The 22,188-nt window shown below is 44.9% G+C and overlaps 1 protein-coding gene across 2 annotated transcripts in view; it reads left to right on the forward strand.

Moving 5' to 3' along the window:
- The first annotated feature begins 3,707 nt into the window (after positions 1–3,707).
- Positions 3,708–22,188, forward strand: part of LOC125457908 (glutathione hydrolase-like YwrD proenzyme) — a 108,374-nt gene continuing 89,893 nt past the window's right edge. For both annotated transcript variants that reach the window (XM_059651212.1, XM_059651213.1), the window contains exons 1-5: positions 3,708–3,810; positions 6,549–6,672; positions 10,470–10,623; positions 11,258–11,411; positions 15,513–15,719. In XM_059651212.1, the coding sequence (XP_059507195.1) occupies positions 3,808–3,810; positions 6,549–6,672; positions 10,470–10,623; positions 11,258–11,411; positions 15,513–15,719 (642 nt within the window). In that variant the 5' untranslated portion in view covers positions 3,708–3,807. The remainder of the gene's footprint in view (positions 3,811–6,548; positions 6,673–10,469; positions 10,624–11,257; positions 11,412–15,512; positions 15,720–22,188) is intronic.

Consider the following 22,188-nt stretch of genomic DNA (forward strand, 5'->3'; position numbering starts at 1 on the left):
TCTTGGTAAGCTCAGCCAGTTGGGGAAATTGAACCCAAGCTGTTGGCATCACCCTGCATTGCAAGCCAACTGATAGCAATTTATGGGACTGATCTCTGTACAAATTGCCAATGATGTTAACCACATCATAACAGCGACCAGTCCACTGCAGCCACCTCAATTTCTGGGTGGGAAAACACAAGAGCCGGCTTTCTGACTTGCCCCTAACAAAGGCTCTTAAGAGATAATTAGTGAACACTTAAGGGTCTCAGTGGACCTCCAACTCAATGACTTGCCTTCCCAGTCTGTTGGAGCCTTCTTGAACAGGGAAGCCAGGGTGACCTGACTAATGGGCTGTTAGGGATGGGTTGGGGCTTCATTTGTACCGAGGTGGCAAAGGACAGATGGCACCAAAGGGGTAGCCATTGAAAAGCTACACCCATTCTTTGTCTGCAACACCCTCAAGCCCGTCTTTACTATGACTCCCAACTGTGATCGCCCCAAAGAAAAAAACATTTACCTGCCGTGGGCCTCCGTGCTTGGACTTCCATTGATGCTCTCCAGGTACCATTGGTTGCTGCTCCTGATTGGCCAATAACTTGATGACAATGGTGAGGGACCTGATAGGCTAAGAAGCCCACCAGTCAGCACTTTGGAACCCCTGCTTGATAACTGATTGGTGGGTTTACCCACTAGTGAGTACAGGTTAATTACTGATGAAGATTTAGATTTTATTATCACCTTTACGGAAATACAGGAGTACAGTGAAAAGTGTATAATGTCGCCAGAGAGGGTGACCCTCGTGGCAAAATCCCCACAGTTTGTCCATTGTACACTCAATCCCAGCCCTTGACCCAGTTTCTTTGCACAAGTGTTGCTTGACCTGCTGAGTATTGTCCAGTGCCTTTTGTTCTTCGTACAGACCTACAACATTGGAGGTATTTTGCTTTGGTTTAAGAAAAAGCCAAAAGGTGTCTCTAAAGTGATCGGGGATATCCTGGGATCGTGAAAGGTGCTATACAAACCAAACTGTTTCTCTCTGATCTTTCCACTCCAGCTCAAATTAAGTGAAAAGGAATCATTGTTGTCAGAAGCACACTTTATTATTGTTGAGTTAGCTCTATTGTTTTAGGGCAGAGGCTTGCATGACAATTGATTCTGCCTTGTTTATCTGAATATGTAAGGGCAAGAGGAAGTTATAGGGAGCCTCCAAGCCCCTGAAGGTTTGTTGACTCTGCTTATTGATATTCCTCATTCACTTTATTATTAACCACCCACCACCACATGCTGCATTCCCACACGAAGACCACTGATTGCATTTTGTATTGCCACTCTTACCTTCCACATATGGCGAATTGAAAAGTCAACATTTTTACTCGTTCGCTGATCGCAGAATTGTTAGGACGCAGGAGGAGATTTGGTCCGTCGTGCCTGTAGCAACTGTTCAAACGAGCATCATTACCTAGTGCCAGTCTCGAGCCTTTTCCCTATAACCTTGTGCACCATTTCTACAAATAATCATCCAATGTTTTCTTAAATGCCTAACGGAACCTGCCCCCACCACATTTCCAGGCAGTGCACTTCACACTCTAATTAGGACGTGGCGCAATGGTAGCATCCCTACCTCTCAGCAAGTAAAATCCCTCCCACTCCACAGGTGTGGAATAACAACTCTGTAGAAAATATCTCCAGGTCCTAATAAATCACTGAAAGGTTTAAAAAGTGCTTTTCTCCATTGCTTCTTTTGCACATCACTTTAAATGCACGCCCTCTCCTTTTGATTGATGTTGGTCAAGCTGCTTTTCCCTTCATTGTTCACACTATTTTAGCAACTAACAAAAGTGCTTCAAGAAAAGGCAGGGCAAAAAAAAAACATAGAACGTAGAACGGTACAGCACAGTACAGGTTCTTCGGCCCACGATTTTGTGCCGAATTTTTACCCTAAACCTAAGGTCTATCTAACCTCTACCCCTACCTTATACTACCATTAAGAGTGCCCTCTCGTTCGCCATCTTCGGCCCAGAAGCGGCCTTGAGGCAGTTTCAACCTGTCAAAGTCATTAGGCAGGATGCCTCATCGCCACGACTTTCCAATAAACACCTGGACATCACTCGGCTGGTGGTGAGAATGGCTATGATAACTTTCATGTCAGTCTGGGCTCTTTTTGCCACTGCATGCTGCCCTCAAAGTGGGGGTAGAGACTGTCACCCATCTCCTGTCAGACTGTGCCTCTACAAAGAGCATCTGGAGAGAGATGCAGGGGTTTTTGTCGGGGTTTGTCCTGAGCAACTCTGTGGCATAGGATTCTGTGCTCTACGGCCTGTTCCCCAGGATGCACCCTGAGACAAACAGCAACTGTGTCTGGAGGACCATCAACTCAGTGAAAGACACTCTTTGATCTGCCTGAACCTTGGTCTTCCAGAGCAAGGAGTTGGCCTTGACAGAGTGTTGCAGACTGACACATACCAAGGTCCAGGACTCCGGTCTGAGCGACACACTAAAGCTTGGGGCATCTGCTGCCAGGACACAGTGCAGAAAGCTAACTGTCTGAGGTCTTTCTGCTGAAGTTAAATGGGGGCCCATTCAGTTAGTGCTGGCAAATGGAACCAGATTAATTTAGGATATGAGGTTGGCACGGACGCGTTGGACGAGTTTCTGTGCTGTACAATTTGATGTCTTATGACAATGCATGCATATAAAGATATTTTCATGAATAACGTATATTTTTGAAAATTAAAAAAAATTGTCATTTCTGGAAGTTACCAGAAGCGATCCGGGAGAGGGAGGTCAAACAGAAGTAAATAAATAGTGTTGGGACCGTACAGGATTTTAATGATTCACACGAAGTATCAACGTAAAACGCTGAAGCGCGAATGTGCGTGAGGGATTTTATTTCCAGCGTAGACATGAATGCAGCACTGTTTGAGTCAGAAAGCAACCTCGTTAATTCCAGAAGGAGGTTTCAAAGCAGACCAAACTGTAACTCTCTACAAAGGGTTATGTTCTGACTGCTCGTCATTAATGGAAGAGGTAACAGAGCGACTCACTCCTAACTTGAGTTCCTCTGACCTGGAACAGCTCCACGAGAAACACTTCCTGAAAACAACGGCCCTGTACCCTTTGAACAGTTTGCTGGGTCCGATGAACGTGGTTGAGTGAAACGTGAATGCACCCAATTGTAGAACATCTTACAAGGTAAACACCTGTCTTGACTTTTTTCCCCCACACACGAATTTTTAAAGCAATTGCTCGGGCATTTAACGCTAAATGCATCCTTCAACTAAATGTGTGTTTCAAATTGTACTTCCAGCGCGCACACATTTGTTGTAATCACCAGTGAACGAGTTTATGTGCATTAAAAGCAGGTGTAGCTTTAGAAGAGCGAAAGGTTACATAGTTTTGTCAACCAACGCCAGTTGGTTAAATTTCTGTACAATCAAGAGCAGCTTTCAAAGAAAGGCCGGTATTTATATAGCACCTTTCACAACGTCAGACGTCTCTTTTTTTTAAAGAAACTCAGTCACAGGATGCGGGGGACACTGGCTAGGCAGCATTTATTGTCCATCCCTAATTACCCAGATGACACTTAAGACTCAACCACATTGCTGTGGGACTGGAGTCACACGATTTTGTCGTCACTCCACGAACATGGGCGTCACTGCCTGGCAGTATTCATTGCTGGTCCTTAGTTAATGTTCAGAAAGTGGTGGTGAGCTGCCTTCTTGAACCACTGCAGTCCATGTGCAGGCAGTTGACTCACAATGCCATTAGGGACGGAATACCAGGATTTTGACACCAGTGAGTGAAGGAATGGCAGCCTGAATCAGGATGGTGAGTGGCTCGGAGGAGAACTTGCAGGGGGTGATGTTCCCATGTACCTGCTGCCCTTGCACTTCTAGATGGAAATTGTCATCAATTTAGGAGGTGCTGTCTGAGGGACCTTGGTGAATTTCTGTAGTGCATCTTATCGATGCTGCTACTGAGCATTGGTGGTGGATGCTTGTGGATGTGGTGCCAATCAAGCAGGCTGCTTTGTCCTGGATAGTATCAAGCTTCTTCAGTGTTGTTGGAGCTGCAGTCATCCAGGCAAGAGTACAGTATTTCATCACAATCCTGACTTGTTCCTCAAAGAATGTGGACAGACTTTGGGGAGTTGGGATCTGAGTTACTCACTGTGGTATTCCTAGCCTCTGGCCTTCCCTGTAGCAACTGTGTTTATGTGGTGAGTCCATTCGATTTTCCGGTCAATGGTAACCCCAACGATGTTGACAGTGGGAGATTCAGTAACTGACAAGGGGCAGTGGTTAGATTGTCTCTTATTGGTGATGGCCATAGCCTGGCATTTGTGTGGCAAATGCCACTTGCCACTTGTCAGCCCAAGCCTGGACACTGTCCAGATCTTGCTGCATTTGAATATGGACTGCTTCAGTATCTGAGGAGTCACAAACATTGTGCAATCATCAGTGAACATCCCCACTTCTGACCTTATGATGGAGGGAAGGTCACTGATAAAGCAGCTGAAGATGGTTGGGCTGAGCTGAAGAGCTCCTGCAGAGATGTCCTGGAGCTGAGATGACTGACCTCCAACAACCACGACCATCTTCCTTTGTGCCAGGTGTGACTGTAACCACTGGAGAGTTTATCCCCTGATACCCATTGATTCCAGTTTTGCTGGGGCTCCTTGATGCCACACTCAGTCGAATGCAGTCATGATGTCAAGGCCTGTCACACTCTCCTCTGGAATTCAGCTCTTTTGTCCGTGTTTGAACTGAGGCTGCAATGAGGTCAGGAGCTGAGTGGCCCTGGTGGAACCCAAACTGGGCGTCACTGAGCAGGTTATTGCCGAGCGTGTGCTGCTTCATAGCACTGTTACTGACACCTTCTATCACTTTACTGATGATCGGGATTAGACTGATTGGGCTATAATTGGCTGGGTTGGACAATGAATCTGATGAGGGTTTTAGACAATTGGCAACGCTTTCATTGGTCGTCATTAATTCTAGATTTCTATTGAATTCAAACTCCTGTGCCTGCCATGGCAATGATTTTGAACATGGGTCCCCAGAACATTACCTGGGTCTCTAGATTAATTGTCTAGCACCTCTCAGTACTGCGGTGTGAGTGTGAACAAGCAGATTTGAGTAGACTTGTTTTATTCACTAGTGGAATGTGGGAATCACTGAGTTGGGCCAGAATTCATTGCCCATCCCTAGTTGCCCTTGTGAAGGTGGTAGTGCGCTGCCTTCTTGAACCACTGCAGTCCATGCAGGTGACTATGTACGATGAATCTAGATGGAAATTGGTTAAGCACCTCCGTAGCAGTAATTCCTTGATTGATATTTTGATGATTGGATCCTTGAAAGATAAATACCATAACTTACTATAGTGACTGGAGCAAGGTTAGCCGGATAGATTTAATCGAATATGAGATCCCTGATTGGGGCTGTTAACCTGGGGCCAGTTAGGGAGTCCTGGCTGACAGATGTAAACAGGAGTTTCAGGGATTCTCGTCACTGTAGGAACTGGCTCTGAGCTGGCTTGTTAGGGTCCATATACTGTGCACATGTAAATAATGGGTGACCTGGTGACAGGATACCACCCTAGGTGGAGTTATTTCACATAGCCATCTCTATTTCTACATGTAATATAGGGAAAAACTCATTGAAATGTGGCAGCTTTGACAGGAATGGCAAGGAGGAACTTGTCCACCAAGCTCCATCATACTTTGAGCCACATTAATGATGGGACCGTAAGACTTAGAGCAGAAGTAGGCTATTCAGCCCATTTAGTCTGCTCTGCCATTCAGTAAGATCATGACTGATCTGAGACGGATCACTGGTGGAGAAGGGATGAAAAGGAAGCCCACATCTTGCAGCCCAGACCTCCCACTTCCTCATAGGACATGCTGTTGTGTGTGCCCGCAAATTCATGGGTCAAGAATTGGTCTGCTCAGTCACATGGCAGAAAGCCGCAAAGCTGAGTTGACAGGACCATCAAACTATGGAATAGATGCCACAAGAGAGTTTTACTAAAGAGACAGAAGGAACTGCCGATGCTGGAATCAGAGATGACAAGGTGCAGAGCTGGATGAACACAGCAGACCAAGCAGCATCAAAGGAGCAGGAAAGCTGACTTTTGGGTCTGGACCCTTCTTCAGAAAATTTTATTAAAATTCTGTTTTAGGAGGCGAGTTTAGAAATGATAGACCTGAAAATATGGAAACTTTAGGATGAAAATTGCTTACATCTTTATAAATGTCGAGATAACTGTATGTAATGTTACTGAACATTCTGTATAGGGCGGCTTTTTAACTTTGCTGTACCTGGTGCTTGGGAGATTTCGGGGGCAGTTAGGAGTGGGCAATAAAATCTGAGATAAAAAAAGGCCAATTTTCATTTTTCAAGCCATGGGTTCAGGAAGCAGTGAACAGGAGGGTTGTAATTTCTAGATAAAGCTGCATTAGTAATGAAGAGCTGTGGAATGGGAATTAAACATGATCGTCTTATTAAAAGTTGTGGGCATCCTCACTGTGCAAAACAGCCACTGGCACTTTGATTTTTCATCCACAGATTGCCCAGTGTTACGGGATGCTGCGGACTGAAATGCTTCAGTTTTCTTCTCGCCGATCACCCATTGTGTGTACAAGGGGTTCTACTGCAAGCAGCCAACCGCTAGCTACAAATGCAGGACTTGGTGAGGTTTTTTCACTCATGGTTATTGGTCTGGTAAATAGCCAGTGCTCGCTCAGCTGTAAGCAGTGATGTTGGCATGCATTCAAATCAGTTGATAACCACCAAGGAGAGGGGGAGAATTTCATTGCATCATCACCCCCCCCCCCCCCACCCCGCAACTCTCTGTGCCAGTGCTATTTTGCTGGAGGTTCAGCAGGAGCAGACCTGCCCGAACAAGATTTCTTCAGGGCTTGCAATGCAACTGGAGCACCTTAATGAGGGAATTCCCAAACAAATTCACACTAGCTGTTGATCATTCTTTCAGTAATTTGCATTAATGCTCAGAGCTGGAGTTCCTTAAGTATTTTGTGAAGCTTCCTGGTGTACACTGGGCAGTGTCATGAGCTGTAAGATTAACCACGGGTATTACAGGATAGCTCACATGAAACAGAAACACAGAAACGTAAAAAATACGTGCAGGAGTAGGCCATTCGGCCCTTTGGACCTGCACCACCATTCTATAGGATCATGCAATTGCAGTATCCCATTCCTTACCTCTCCCTATACCCCTTGATCCCTTTAGCCATTTTCACTTCCCTCTTGAATACATCTAACAAACGGTCCCAACAGTTTTCTGTGGGAGAGAATTCCACAGGTACACAACTCTTAAGTGAAGAGATTCTTCCTCATCTCAGTCCTGAATGGCTTACCCCTTATTCTTAGACTGTGATCCCTAGTTCTGAACTTCCCTAACATCAGAAACATTCTTCCCACATCTAGCCAGTCCAGAAACCTCAGGATTTTGTATGTTTCTATGAGGTCTTCCCTCTCATTCTTCTAAATCCCAGGGTGTGCTAACCCAGCCAATCCATTCTTTCCTCATATTGTCAGTCCTGCCATCCCGGGAATCAGTCTGGTGAACCTTGGCTGGACTCCCTCAATAACAAGAATGCCCTTCCTCGGACGAGGAATCCAAAACAACACACAATACTCAAGATGTGACCTCACCAAGGCTCTGTATAACTGCAGCAAGACATTCTTACTCTGATACTCAAATCCTCTCACTACGAAGGCCAGCATGCCATTAGCTTTCCCCACTGCCCTGTGCCCCTGCATGCCAACCTGCAGCAACTGTTCCACCATGACACCCAGGTCTTGCTGCGCCTCAGCTTTTCCTAAACTACCACCATGCAGATAATAATCTGCCTTCCTGTTTTTGTGACCAAAGTGGATAACCTTACATTTATCCACATGATATTGCATTTACCCAGCATTTATCCCCTCAGCTGTTCTGTCTAAGTCATCCTGTGGCATCTCAGCATCACCTGGAGGAGGCTCAACCGAATAGCCCTATGCAGGCCGATTTGCAGGAATGCTAACTTTTATCCAGCCCATCCTGGAGATCTGATGTTTGGGGGTGGATGGTGATGGGAAGGTGGGTGTGCGTTAGTGGCAGAAATTTTTCACAGCTCAATTTGTGCGCAAACAGCAAACATCATTTTTTAACACACCGAGCAGTAGGAAGGAATCTGGAACGTGCTGCCAGGGGTGGTGTTCGAGGCAGATACAGTAGGGGTGTTTAAGGGATTTTTAGATAAACACATGACTATGCAAGGAATGGAGGTATTTGGACCAAGGACAGGCAGAATAGATTAGTCTAATTTGGTGTCATGCTTGGCGCAACAACATGGGCTGAAGGGCCCTTTTTATGCTGTACAATGTTATGTTCTGTGTTAGTTGCAGCTTTGGAACTGTGAGAGTGGGTCTCCTTACTGTTAGTCATACAGGTCTACAGCATGGAAAAACACTCAAGTCTGTGCTGATCACAAACAACAACCTTTTCCCATTTTCGAGTTGTACACAGATTTTCATCTGGTTAGACAGTTGGAACCTGATCTGGTTTCCATTTGTCAGACTCATTGGGTTCGTGAATGTCCATCAATTTGGTGAATTAGTCAGAAATCTCAGGGACATCTAACCAAAATGCTGTGTCATTCTCAAAAACAACTGGGTAGAAGGAACGGAAGCTGGGCCTTGTCTACCTTCTTTTGATATTGTTTCCACCCACTCCTGTGCATCATTTGTATTGCTGGATGTAAGATGGTCATGGTTTTCAAATTGCCTTTACTTAAAGCAGGCCATTATGCCAGGGATAAAGGATTAAGGCGCCATGTAGATGTATCACAATAAGTGGAAAATATATTTCTTATCCTTTACTGAGAAGTGTAAGGTCACCTAAAAGCTTGAGCATAAAAATCTGTGCTGACCTGGAATGCCGTACAGAGGTCAGTGTGTGATGTTGATCCAATCTGGTCTTCTTTCTCTGGTAGATGGAAAAGATACGATGGCAATACTTGTATTTTAGACCGAGTGGACTAAGGCCCAAAGCTCTCTTCAGAGAAGAGAAGACAGAAATTTTCAAACTCATGAGGGGTTTGGACAAAGTGGATGGAGCGAAACTGTTCCCAATAGCAGGAGGTTTGAAAATCAGAGAATTTGCTTTAAGATGATTAACCACAACACCGTGAGGAAAGTTAGATGGATAGCTGATTTAATTCTTTAAATTCACGCATGAGATGTGGGCAGTACTGGCCGGGGCAACATTTATTGCCCATCGCTAATTGCCCAGAGGGCAGTCAAATGTAAACTACATTGCTGTAGGCCTCGAGTCACACGTAGGCCAGACCAGGTGAGAATGGCAGTTTTCTTCCCTGAAGTATCAGTGAGAGTGACCACCACACAGTCCTTTTGGAGATGAAATCCAGCCCTCAGTGTCAACATCCTGGGGGGTTATTATTGATTAGAAACTCAACTGGACTCACCACATAAACACAGTGGCTACAAGAGCAGGCCAGAAGCTGGGAATACTGCAGCAAGCAACTCATCTCCTGACTCCTCAAAACCTGCCCATCATCTACAAGGCATTCGTAAGGAATGTGGTGGAATACTCCCCACTTGTCTGAATGAGTGCAGCCCCAACAACACTCAAGAATCTTGATACCATCCAGGACAAAGCAGCCCACTTCATTGGCATGACATGTACAAGCATCCCCTCTGTCCACCACTGACGCTCAGTAGCAGCAGTGTGTATTATCTTCATGATGCACTGCAGAAATTTGCCAAAGATTCTGAGTCAGCACCTTCCAAACCCACGACCACTCCCATCTACAAGGACAAAGGCAGCAGATTATATGGGAATGCCACCACCTCCAAGTTCCCCTCCAAGCCCCTCACCATCCTGACTAGGAAATATATCCCCATTCCCTCACTGTCGCTGGGTCAAAATTGTGCAATTCCCTCCCTAATGGCATTGTGGGTCAACCTACAGCAGGTGGCCTGCAGTGGTTCAAGAAGGCAGCTCACCACCTTTTAGAGGGCAGTTAGGAATGGGTAATAAATGGCGGCCAGCCAGTAATGCCCACACCCATAAGTGAATATAAATAAAATGATTGCTATTAGGCTATCTCTTAATTCCATTGAAATGGCTGAGTTCACATTTCACCATCTGCCTTGGTGAGATTTGAACTCATGCTCCCACAGCATTACACTGGAGGTCTGTATTACTCACCCAGTGACACTACCGCTGCCTCAATTTACACTCCCTTTATTAATTGAATCCTGGAGGTTTTCCTATTCTCGTTGCAGCAAGAAAATTCCCCATCGTAGAAACTGAAGACATGGGCGAAAACATAAGTTTGAAACAATAAGCAAATAATTGGCCGTGGAAGTATTAGATAATTTACAGAGTGCAGAAGATGAGTGTCATTTGCATGTGTCAGGCTTTGTGTAAGATTTCACAAGTAATACTGATTTTTACAGACATACTGAAAAAAGGCGGGAATGCTGCAGATGCTGCAGTTGCTATGGCAGCAGTCCTGAATCTTACTGAACCATTCAGTACTGGTCTTGGTGGAGACTGCAATTGCCTCTTCTACCATGGTCCAACTAGGAAAGTGTATGGACTGAATGGAAGGTAAGGGACAGTAGCTCAAATTCATTGTCATCTGTGTTACACCATTGCTCCCCAGCCCCCAGCTCACAGGGGTCAGCTGCTTTTGTTCATTAATCCTGTGTGGTTCACTACACCCTGCAATGTGATGCGTGCCAAGTGCCTTCTCCAGTCTGTACCTAGTTTCACAAATTGCCCCAATGAAAGCAAAGTACTGCAGATGCTGGAAATCTGCGATGAGCACAGAAAGCCAAGAGAAACTCGGCAGGTCTGGCGGAATCTGTGAAAAGAGGTACAGAGTTGATGTTTCAAATCAGCTCCGATTACTCGTCAGAACTGATGAAGACTTTTATATTGGACTTGTAATGTTATTAGCTCTGTTTCTCTCTTCACAGATGTTACTGGATCCAGAGTTTCTCCCACATTCTGTATGCTTGTTGGAGAATTCCTGTCCTTTGTCAAGGTACAAATATCATTCGCGACATGATGTCGAAGCCATTTTTCTTTGTGATCCACTTGGTCACATACTATTCAAATATGATGACCCATGTGTACAAAAGCTTTGAAAATGTACGAAAGGATAGTGCAATAATTCAATTTTTCTTATAGTATTGTAGAATTCGGTATCTGGTGACGATCTTTGTTCTCTCTTTTGCAGTGGCAGGTCACCCCGATTATTGACGCTTGACTTGCTAAAAGCAGAAGGCTTCGGGGAGACAAATTCTTTGCCATTGTGCCATGCCAACCTTGTCACTGTGCCCGGAGCAGCTGCTGGCTGGTGTGATACAGTTCATCTCTTTGGAAGTAAGAAGGTGAGGTATGGCTCTGAGTAATCTTCCAACAACTTTTCATCAGAACCCCGACAGTGTGAAAACAGGCCCTTTGGCCCAACAAGTCCACACTGACCCTTGGAGCGCCCCACCCAGACCCATCCTCCATAAGCTACCTAATCTACACAGAGCACGCTGAAGACAGCAGTGAAAGCATTGGATCTTGATCGGTGCAGGCTTGGAGGGCCGAAGGGCCTATCCCTGTGCTGTAGGTTTCTTTGTTTCACTGGCAGCTTCAATGACCTATATGGGCCCCTGGATTTCCATCTTTGGTTATAAATCTCTTCGTGGAGCTTTTATTTTGCCTGTGACTCAATTTTCTTTTAATGTTCTCTCATGGGATGTGGGCATCTCTATAGTAAGACCAGCATTTAGTGCCCACCCTTGGTGGCCCTGGAGAAGGTGGTAGTGACCCAGCACTGCAGGTGTGTCGGGCATGTCCCCAGAGGATTGTTTTCTTCCTGATTCCCCTGACTTCAGTTTTGCTAGGGCTTCTTGACACCATGCTCATGAATTGCTGCAGTCTGAGTGTAAGGATATCCATAGTGCTGTTCAGAAGGGAGCTCATGGAACCCATAGTTTCAGGATATGACCCAGCAACAGTGATTATAGTTTCAGGTAAGGATGGTGAGTGGCTTGCAGTGGACCTTGCAGATGACAGTGTTCCCATGTATCTGCTGCTGTTGTCCCTCTAGGTGGTAGAGGTTATAGGTTTATAAGGTGCCATTGGAGGAGACTTGCTTAGTCTCTGCAGTGCACCTTGTAGATGGTACATAGTGCTGCCACTGTCTTATGGTGGGAGTGGAAGTTGAAAGTTGCGGATTGAGATTGCCATTAAGTGAATGATTTTGGCCTCCCTAGTATCAAGATTTTTGAGTATTGTTGGAGCTGCACTTATCGAAGCAAGTGGCGCATATTCTATCGCAGCCTTGAATTGTGCCTTAGAGATGGCAGACAGGCTCTGGGGAGTCAGGAGGTGAGCTACATTTTGTAGAATTCCTAGCCTCTGACCTGGCCTTTAACTGCAGTGTTTATATGGCTGCTGCAGTTCATATTCAGGTCATTGGTAACTTCCAGGATTTTGATAGGGGCATTTAGTGATGATAATGCTATTGAACTTTAAAGAGTGATGGTTAAATTTCTCAAGCTCATAATAATAATTATCAGGGACTTGTGTGATTGTGAATATTATTCGCCACATATCAGACCCAGCTTGGATGTCTTGCTGAATTTGGACATTGACTGCTTTCAGTATCTGAGGAGTTGCAAACTGTACTGAACGCTATGCAATTATCAGTGAAAATTCCCACTTCTGACCTTCTGATGGAAGGTAGGTCTTGAGCTGGAGATTTTGAGCTTAGAATTCTACTCCGAGGAAATCCTGCCGTGATCTCCCAGAGCTGAGGTGACTGACCTCCAGCAATCACAACCATCTTCTATCTATGACTCTAACCAGTGGAGAGTTTTTTCCCTGATTTCCAGTGACTCCCATTTGGTTGGGCCCCTTGACACTATGCACAGTCATTTGCTGCCTTGAAATTAAGGGCTCGCATTGTAGCCTCTGGAACTCAGCTGTTTTTGCCCATATTTGGGCACAGGCTGTTTGTGGTCAGTAACCAAATGGCGACTGACCTCAAAGTGAAAGTCAGTGGTCGCGTAGTTCCTTTACAACTTTTATTTACTCATTCAGTGGATGTGGGCTTTGCTGGTTGGCCGGTGTAGTAGAGAAGGCTGAAGCATTTGCAACAATCTTCAGTGTCAGTCCTCAGCATCACAGTTTCTAGCCTATTTGATTCACTCCACATTATATTAAAAAAAGTGACTGAGGGTGCAAGATGCTGCAAAGGGCGTTGGCCCTGCTATTATCGCAGCTGTACTTGCTAAAGACTTGTGCTCCAGAACTAGCCATACCCTAAGCACCTGATAGCTGTGCTTGATAGATCCATTCCATCATTTTGCTGATGGTTGAGAGTAGACTGATGGTGAAGCACTTGGCTGAGTTGGATTTATCCTGCTTTTTGATGCGCAGGTCACACCTTTTTTAGTTGATTTGATTTATTATTGTCATCTGTACCGAGATACAGTGAAACATTTTGTTTTGCATACGGTACAGGCAGATCCTACCATATAAAATTCATCAAGCGAATAGAGCAGAGCTAGGAATACAATGTTGTGTCTGCAGAGAAGGTACGCAAAGAGTGAGAACAATATCACATGTGAAATTTGAAAGGTCCATTCAGAAGTCTGATAATGACGAGGAATAAGCTGTGCTTCAACCTGTTGGTGTGTGCATTTAAGCTTTTGTATCTTCTGCCCAATAGAAGAGGTTGAAAGAGATTATAACCAGAGTGGGAGGGGTTTTTGATTATGTTGCCTCCGAGGCAGTGAGAAACGTAGATGGAGTGAATGGATGGAATATTGGCTTGCATGATGGGCATGAGCAATTTTACACATGACCAGGTCGTTGTCAATGTTTAAACTGATCTGGAACAGTTTTGGTTGGGCCAAACCAGTCCAGGATCAGAAGTCTTCTGTATTATTACCAGAATATAGTCGAAGCCCATAGCCTTTGCAGTATGTATTGGCTTCAGTTGTTCTTGATATTATGTGGAGTGAATTGAATTTATTGAAAATGAGTGATGTTGGTGTCCTCATGAGAAGGACACTTGCCTTTCTAGCTCCTGGGTTCAAGAGCCACATAGGGCTTGACGACAAATATCAATGCTGACACTCCTGTGGAGCAACGGCAGAAGGGCTGTCTTTTGGATGAGATTTCAAATTGAGCCGTCATCTGCTTGTTTTGAGATATTTTACCACATTAAAGCTGCTATATGATTACAAAGTTACTGGTGATTTTAAATTTTCCCATCCTTAGTTGCCCTTGAGATGGTGGTGGTGAGCTGCCTTCTTGAACCTCTGCAGCCCACGTGCTATAAATTGACCCACAATGCCCTTAGGGAGGAAATTCCAAGGTTTGACCCAATGACACTGAAGGAACAGCAATATATTTCCAAGTCAGGGTGGTGAGTGGCTTGGAGAGGAACTTCCTGGTTGTGGTGCTCCCATGTGTCTACTGCCCCTGTCCTTCTCGATGTAAGTGGTCTGTGTTTAGAAGGTGCTGTGTAAGGATACAGGGTATTTAAAGTTTCTTATGGGAGGAAAGCCACAATTGTGCACTTGTACTGAAGTATTTGTACAGTAATATCACCATCTTTTAGGGTGTAAAATAAACGGGCCCATCTTCTAGTCAATAAAAGTTGCAAAGGGGTTTTGAATCGTAGAATCCGTGTAGTGCAGAAACAGGCCATTTGGTCCATTGAGTCCATGCCGACAAGTATTGCACCAAGACCCACTCCCCTATCCCAGTATTTCTCAGAGCTGATCTACCTAACCTTCACATCCCTGGACACTGTGAGCAATTTAGTATGGCCAGTTGACCTAACCTGCACATCTTTAGACTGTGGGAGGAAACCAGAGCACCCGGTAGAAGCCCACGCGGACACAGAAACATGTGCAACCTCAGCACAAACAGTTGCCTGAGGGTGGCATTAAGTGTGTGTGTGTGTGTGTGTGTGTGTGTGTGTGTGTGTGTGTGTGTGTGTGTGTGTGTGTGTGTGTGTGTGTGTGTGTTTGTCAGAAAGAGAGAAATGTTTGTGTGACTTATAGGAATTTCAGTCTGTTGAATCCCAGTGGAAGGCAGTAACAAGCAATAATAAGTAAGCTGTAATACCAACTTTCCACCTAACTCTCCTGCTTACTGGGTGAAGCTACAATGATCACAGTTTTTAACTTATTATTGTTACTGTCTTCATAACCAGAATGATCGTATCAATGACATTTAAAGCAGTTGAATAACCATTTCTCTGTTGAATGTTCAGTATCGCTAATGATTGAAGAAAGGAGGAAGAAATGGTTTTTATCTCTTAGTCAGTCTTTTTCTTGGCGTTCAGATGGAGCTGAAATTCTCTTAGAGTGACTAGTCCCTGATGCATTTGTTTGTGTAACTCTACAACATATCTAAATGGAATATGGTTACTGTAATGGAGAAAGTTGCATTTCTAACACTATTATTCTGCACACCAGCTGTCTTTGGGTGAAATTCTGCAGCCTGCGATTGAGTTGGCAGAAAGGGGCTTCCCTGTCACTGAAATCACTGCATTTCACTGGAATAGAGGAGAGAACAACCTGCAGAGGCCAGGGAATCAGCACGGGAAGGATTTGCTGCTGCGGGGTCGGAGTCCTAAATCTGGCCAGATTTTCAAGAATCCTCTCTTAGCTCAGACCTTCAAGGTGAGTGATTCACTTCTTCCTGTCCTGTTGGCTTCCTACCAAGCTTGTGTTCTGAATAAGCTACCCTGGAGTGATTTATAATGGGAAGAATTAGACGTGCACTGCCTCAGACAGCTTTTAATCAACTGGCTGTGGGATGGGTGGGGTCTAGAACCTGGGACTCTTCACCTAGAGGTGGGGTAACTAACTTAAACAAATTTGAAAGTCAACAGCCTATTAAAGGGGCTCAGAAACAGAATGAAAGATTCAAAACAAATTTAGAATTAAATTAACACATCATTTTCAGCTGTGACATATACTTCAGCCACAGCAGTGCCATCATACATGGTCCAAAGTGTCCGAATGGAAATGGTGTGCTCACTCTCCAAGGATACCCAGGTGAAGTGCCTCTTTGTGGTCAAGTGAAGTCCCAGCTAATGCCCACCATCTTGATTCAAGTCTTTGTATATGGTCAACAGGTGTGTTTCTTGGTAGTGTCCCTACCTTTGAGCCAGGAAGTCTGTGTTCAACTCCCACCTGCTCCAGACATGGATCAAAACATCTGAACAGCTTGATCCGAAATACCCACAATTAACAGGGTGTCACACTCATACGTCGTGAATCAAACGTTTTGTTGGATATTTTGGTTTTTGCACTTGCATTTCTTTAATCTCTCTAAAGACATCTTTACAAAACACTTGGTGAGTTGGGGCCCAATATAAAATTACTGAGTTGCTTCCTGCCATCGGTGGAGTAACGGTGACAGAATTTATGTATTCATAGAATCCCTACAGTGTGGAAGCAGGCTATTTGGCGCATCAAGCTCGCAATGACTCTCGGAAGACCCCCCCCCCCCAGCCCTGAATTTTCCATGGCTATATCCCTAGACACTATGGGCGATTTAGCACGCCCAATCCACCTAACATCTTTGGCCCCACGCAGATACAGGGAGAACATGGAAACGCCACACAGTCACCTGAGGGTGGAATTGAATCCAGGTCCCTGGTGCTGTGAAGCAGCAGTGCTGACCACTAAGCCAGGGTCATTTCTGATACATAAAGCAACTAATCAACGCACTATGTTTATAAACTCTGAGAGGTACCTTGGAATCTGTGCAACATAGACTTGGATCTAGATCAGTTTGTATTAAAGTTAGTTACTGCTGAGTTACTGTTGAGATTGTTAATGCTCCTAGTGCTGAGAGTTGAATGTTACAATGCAGTCAGATGTCCACTATCAGCAGCTTCCACCAGAAAGGTTTCCTCCCACAATCCAAAGGTGTGCAGGCTAGGTGGATCAGCCATGCTAAATTGCCTATGGTGTTCAGGGGTGTGTGGGTTATAGGGGGATGGGTCTGGGTGGGATGCTCCAAGGAGCAGTGTGGACTTGTTGGGCCAAAGGGCCTGCTTCCACACTGTAGGTAATCTAATCTAATCTAATCTAATCTAATCTAAAAATCCACCCGGATTTTCCTGGAACAGAGTCTGAGGTAAGACATGGGCTCATGGTGCAGCTTTTCCCTTCTGCACTCACTGGACACAGTAACTTTCGGTGGGGAAAGTCACTTTCCAGTTGCTATTTAGCATAATTGTGAAGGTGTTTAGTGTACAAATGTTGGAAATATGGCTCCAAACTGTTCATTTGGACATTTCTTCTTACCCCTGTGGCTTGTGTAAGAACGAATGGCGAGGGCTGTATCTGTCAGTGGCCATCCATCCAAAGGGGAACTCCGTCGTGATAAATAACCAATTTTCAATCTGTTGAGCAATTACGTGGGACACATCTACTTTGCAAAAGGAATACACACAAATTACGCAGCACAGAAAGAGGCCCTTCACCCCATCATGCCCAATGCTGTTCGTCAAACATTCATTTATTTTCTGTCCTTTAGCCTTGCATTCTGTAGCGTTTCAAGTATTCATCTGATTAGTTCTTAAATGTTGTGATAGTTCCCACCTCTGTCACCTTTCAGTCAGCGATTGTCCGATAGCCATAGCCCACTGGGTGAAAATATATTTTCTCCAACCTGCTCTAAACCCCCTGCTCCTTACCTTACAGCTGTGCCCCAGGTTATTGACCCCACCACTAAGGGGAAAACCTCTACTGACCCCGCCTTTTCCCCGCAGAGCTTTGTTTACCACAGTCAGGTCACATCACCCTCCCCAAGCCTTCTCTAGGAAATGACCCAAGACTATCTAGTCATTGAGTCATAGAGCTGTACAGCATGGAAATTGACCCCTCGGTCCAGCTACCAGATATGACCAGATACCCTAAATTAATCTAGTGGTGTTTGCCAGCATTTGGCCCATTTACCTCTAAATCCGTCTGTTTTCATGCCCATTCAGATGCCTTTTAAATGTTGTAATTGTACCAGCCTCCATCACTTCCTTTGGCAGCTCATTCCACACATGCACCACCCTCTGCATGAAAATGTTGCCCCTCAGGTCCCTTTTAAATCTTTCCCCTCTCACCTTAAACCTATGCTCTCTAGTTTTGGACTCCCCCCACCCTGGGGAAAAAACCTTGCCCATTTACCCTGTCCATGCCCCTCAAGATTTTCTAAACCATTAATAGATTACCCTTCAGGTTCCGATGCTCCAGGGAAAATAGCCTTAGTCTATTCAGCCTCTCCCTATAGCTCAAACCTTCCAACCGTGGCAACATCCTTGAAAACCTTTTCTGAATCCTTCCTATAATGGAGACCAGAACTGAACACAGTGTTCCAAAAACAGCCTTACCAATGTCCTGCATGGCCGCAACATGTCCTCCCCACTCCTATACTGGATGCACTGACCAAATGCCTTCTTCACTATCTTATCGACCTGTAACTCCACTTTCAAGGAACTATGAACCTGCGCTCCAAGGTCTCTTTGTTCAGCAGCACTCCCCAGGGCTTTACCATTAAGTGTATAAGTCCTGCCTTGATTTGCTCATTAAGTGTATAATTCTTGCCCTGATTTGCCTTTCCAAAATGCAGCACATTTATCAAAATTAAACTCCATTTGCCACTCCTCGGCCCGTCTGATCAAGATCCTATTGTACTGTAAGACCAGAAGACATAGGAGCAGAAATTAGGCCATTCGGCCCATCGAGTTTGCTCCACTATTCAATCATGGCTGATATGTTCCTCAGTCCCATTCTCCTGCTTTCCTCCTATAACTCTTGATCCTTTTGATAATCAAGATCCTGTCTATCTCAGTCTTAAATGTATTCAATGACCCGGCCTCCACAGCCTTCTGTGGCAGTGAATTTCATAGATTCACCACTCTCTGGCTGAAGAAGCTTCTTCTTATCTCCGTTCTAAAAGGTCTTCCCTTTACTCAGTGGTACAATACCCCAGCCGGGATGGCAGTGGAACTACAATGGCAGGTATTTCTGGATATAATGCAGAAGGTGCAGGATCAGTTCATTCCAACGAAGAAGGAAGATCCTAAGGGGAGGCAGGGGCAGCCGTGGCTGACGAGGGAAGTTAAGGACTGTATCAAGATAAAAGAGAAGAAGTATAAGATAGCAAAGATGAGTGGGAAGCCGGAGGACTGGGAAGCTTTTAAAGAGCAACAGAAGATAACTAAAAAGTCAATACACAGAGAAAAAATGAGGTACGAAGGAAAACTGGCCAAAAGTATAAAGGAGGATAGTAAAAGCATTTTTAGGTATGTGAAAAGCAAAAAAATGGTTAAGACTAAAATTGGGCCCTTGAAGTCAGAAACGGGTGAATTTATTATGGGGAACAAGGAAATGGCAGAAGAGTTGAATAGGTACTTTGGATCTGTCTTCACTAGGGAAGACACAAGCAATCTCCCAGATGTAATAGTGGCTGAAGGACCTAGGGTAATGGACAGACTGAAGGGAATGTATATTAGGCAGGCAATGGTGTTGGTTCAGACTGTTAGGTCTGAAGGCTGATAAGTCCCCAGGACCTGATGGCCTGCATCCCAGGGTACTTAAGGAGGTGGCTCTAGAAATCGTGGGCGCATTGGTAATCATTTTCCAAAGTTCTATAGATTCAGGATCAGTTCCTGCGGATTGGATAGTGGCTAATGTTGTCCCACTTTTCAAGAAAGGAGGGAGAGAGAAATCAGGAAATTCTAGACAGGTTAGCCTGACATCAGTGGTGGGAAAGATGCTGGAGTCAATTATAAAAAATGAAATTACGACTCATTTGAATAGCAGTAACAGGATAGGTCAGAGTCAGCATGGATTTATGAAGGGGAAATCGTGCTTGACTAATCTTCTGGAATTTTTTGAGAATGTATCTATGAAGGTGGACAAGGGAGAACCAGTGGATGTGGTGTACCTGGACTTTCAAAAAGCCTTTGATAAAGTCCCACATAGGAGATTAGTGAGCAAAATTAGGGCACATGGTACTGGGGGCAAAATACTGAGTTGGATTGAAAATTGGCTGGCTGACAGGAAACGGGTCCCTTTTGAAATGGCAGGCGGTGACCAGTGGGGTACCGCAAGATTCGGTGCTGGGACCGCAGCTGTTTACAATATACATTAATGATATAGATGAAGGCATTAAAAGTAATATTAGCAAATTTGCTGATGACACAAAGCTGGGTGGCAGTGTGAGATGTGAGGAGGATGTTATGAGATACAGGGTGACTTAGACAGGCTAGGTGAGTGGACAGATGCACGGCAGATGCAGTTTAATGTGGATAAATGTGTGGTTATCCACTTTGGTGGCAAGAACAGGAAGGCAGATTACTATCTCATTGGAGGCAAGTTAGGTAAAGGGGAAGCACAACGAGATCTGGGTGTTCTTGCACATCAGTCAATGAAAGCAAGCAGGTGCAGCAGGCAGTGAAGAAAGCTATGGCCACGCTGGCCTTCATAACAAGAGGAATTGCGCATAGGAGCAAAGAGGTCCCTCTGCAGCTGTACAGAGCCCTGGTGAGACCACACCTGGAGTACTGTATGCAGTTTTGGTCTCCAAATTTGAGGAAGGACATTCTGGCTATTGAGGCAGTGCAGCTTAGGTTTACGAGGTCAATTTCCAGAATGGCGGGAGTATCATATGTTGAAAGATTGGAGCGACTGGGCTTGTATACACTTGAGTTTAGAAGGATGAGAGGGGATCTGATTGAGACGTATAAGATTATTAAGGGATTGGACACTCTGGAGGCAGGATTCGGCTGATGGGTGAGTCCAGAACCAGAGGACGCAGTTTAAAAATAAGGAGTAGGCCATTTAGAACAGAGTTGAAGAAAAACTTCTTCACCCAGAGAGTGGTGGATATATGGAATGCTCTGCCCAGAAGGCAGTGGAGGCCGACTCTCTGGATAGTTTCAAGAAAGAGATGGATAGAGCTCTTACAGATAGTGGAATCAAGGGTTATGGGGATAAGGCAGGAACAGGATACTGATTGTGGATGATCAGCCATGATCATAATGAATGGTGGTGCTGGCTCGAAGGGCCGAATGGCCTACTCCTGCACCTGTTGTCTATTATCTCTTGTCTATTGTCAAACCCTAAGGCTGTGCTCTTGAGTCCTAGCCACTCCTACCAATGGAAGTATCTTCCCAACATCCACTCTGCCCAGGCCATGCAGTATTCTGTAAGTTTCAATTAGATCCCCCCTCATCCTTCTAAACTCCAATGAGTATAGTCCCAGAGTACTCTGAGGTAATCTTCTTTGCTGTCCACTATACCTCCAATTTTGGTGTCATCTGCAAACTTACGAATGATACCTCCTGTGTTCACATCCAAATCATTCATATAACTGACGAAAAGCAGTAGACCCAGCACTGATCCTTATGACACACCACTGGTCACAGGCCTCCAGTCTGGAAAAAAACAACCCTTGAACACTACCCTCTGTCTTCTCCCTTCGAGCCAGCTCTGTGTGCAAATGGCAGTTCTTCCTGTATTCCATGTGATCTAACCTTGCTAACCAGTCTACCATGAGAAACCGTGTCAAAGTACTGACTTTCATATAGATCATGCCCACCACTCTGCCTTCATCAATCCTCTTCATTACTTCTTCAAAAAACTCAATCAAGTTATTGATTAATTCATCTTAATCTTAGTTAGTTTTTCATCAGAGTGGAATCTCACTAGCCTAGACAACATTCTGGTGAATCTCCTCTACACCCTCTCCAGTGCACTCAAATCCTTCTATAGTAAGGTGACGAGGACTGCACACAGTACTCCACATGTGACATGACTAATGTTATATACAGCTCCATCATAACCTCCTTGCTATTGTATTCAATGCTTTAACTAATAAAGGCAAGTATCCCACTAGAACAGAGCACAGTACAGCATAGGGACAGGCCCTTTGGCCCAATATGTCTGTACCAACCATGATGCCATTCTAAACTAATCCCATCTGCCTACACGTGACCCATATCCCTCTATTCCATGCCTGTGTATATGGCTGTCTAAATGCCCTTTAAACATTGCTATCGTATTTGCTTCTACCATCTCACTTGGCAGCGCATTCCAGGCACCTAACACCCTCTGTGTAAAATCTTTCCTCGCACAT

The sequence above is a fragment of the Stegostoma tigrinum genome, chromosome 14 (assembly GCF_030684315.1).
Source record: "Stegostoma tigrinum isolate sSteTig4 chromosome 14, sSteTig4.hap1, whole genome shotgun sequence".
Taxonomy (NCBI): domain Eukaryota; kingdom Metazoa; phylum Chordata; class Chondrichthyes; order Orectolobiformes; family Stegostomatidae; genus Stegostoma; species Stegostoma tigrinum.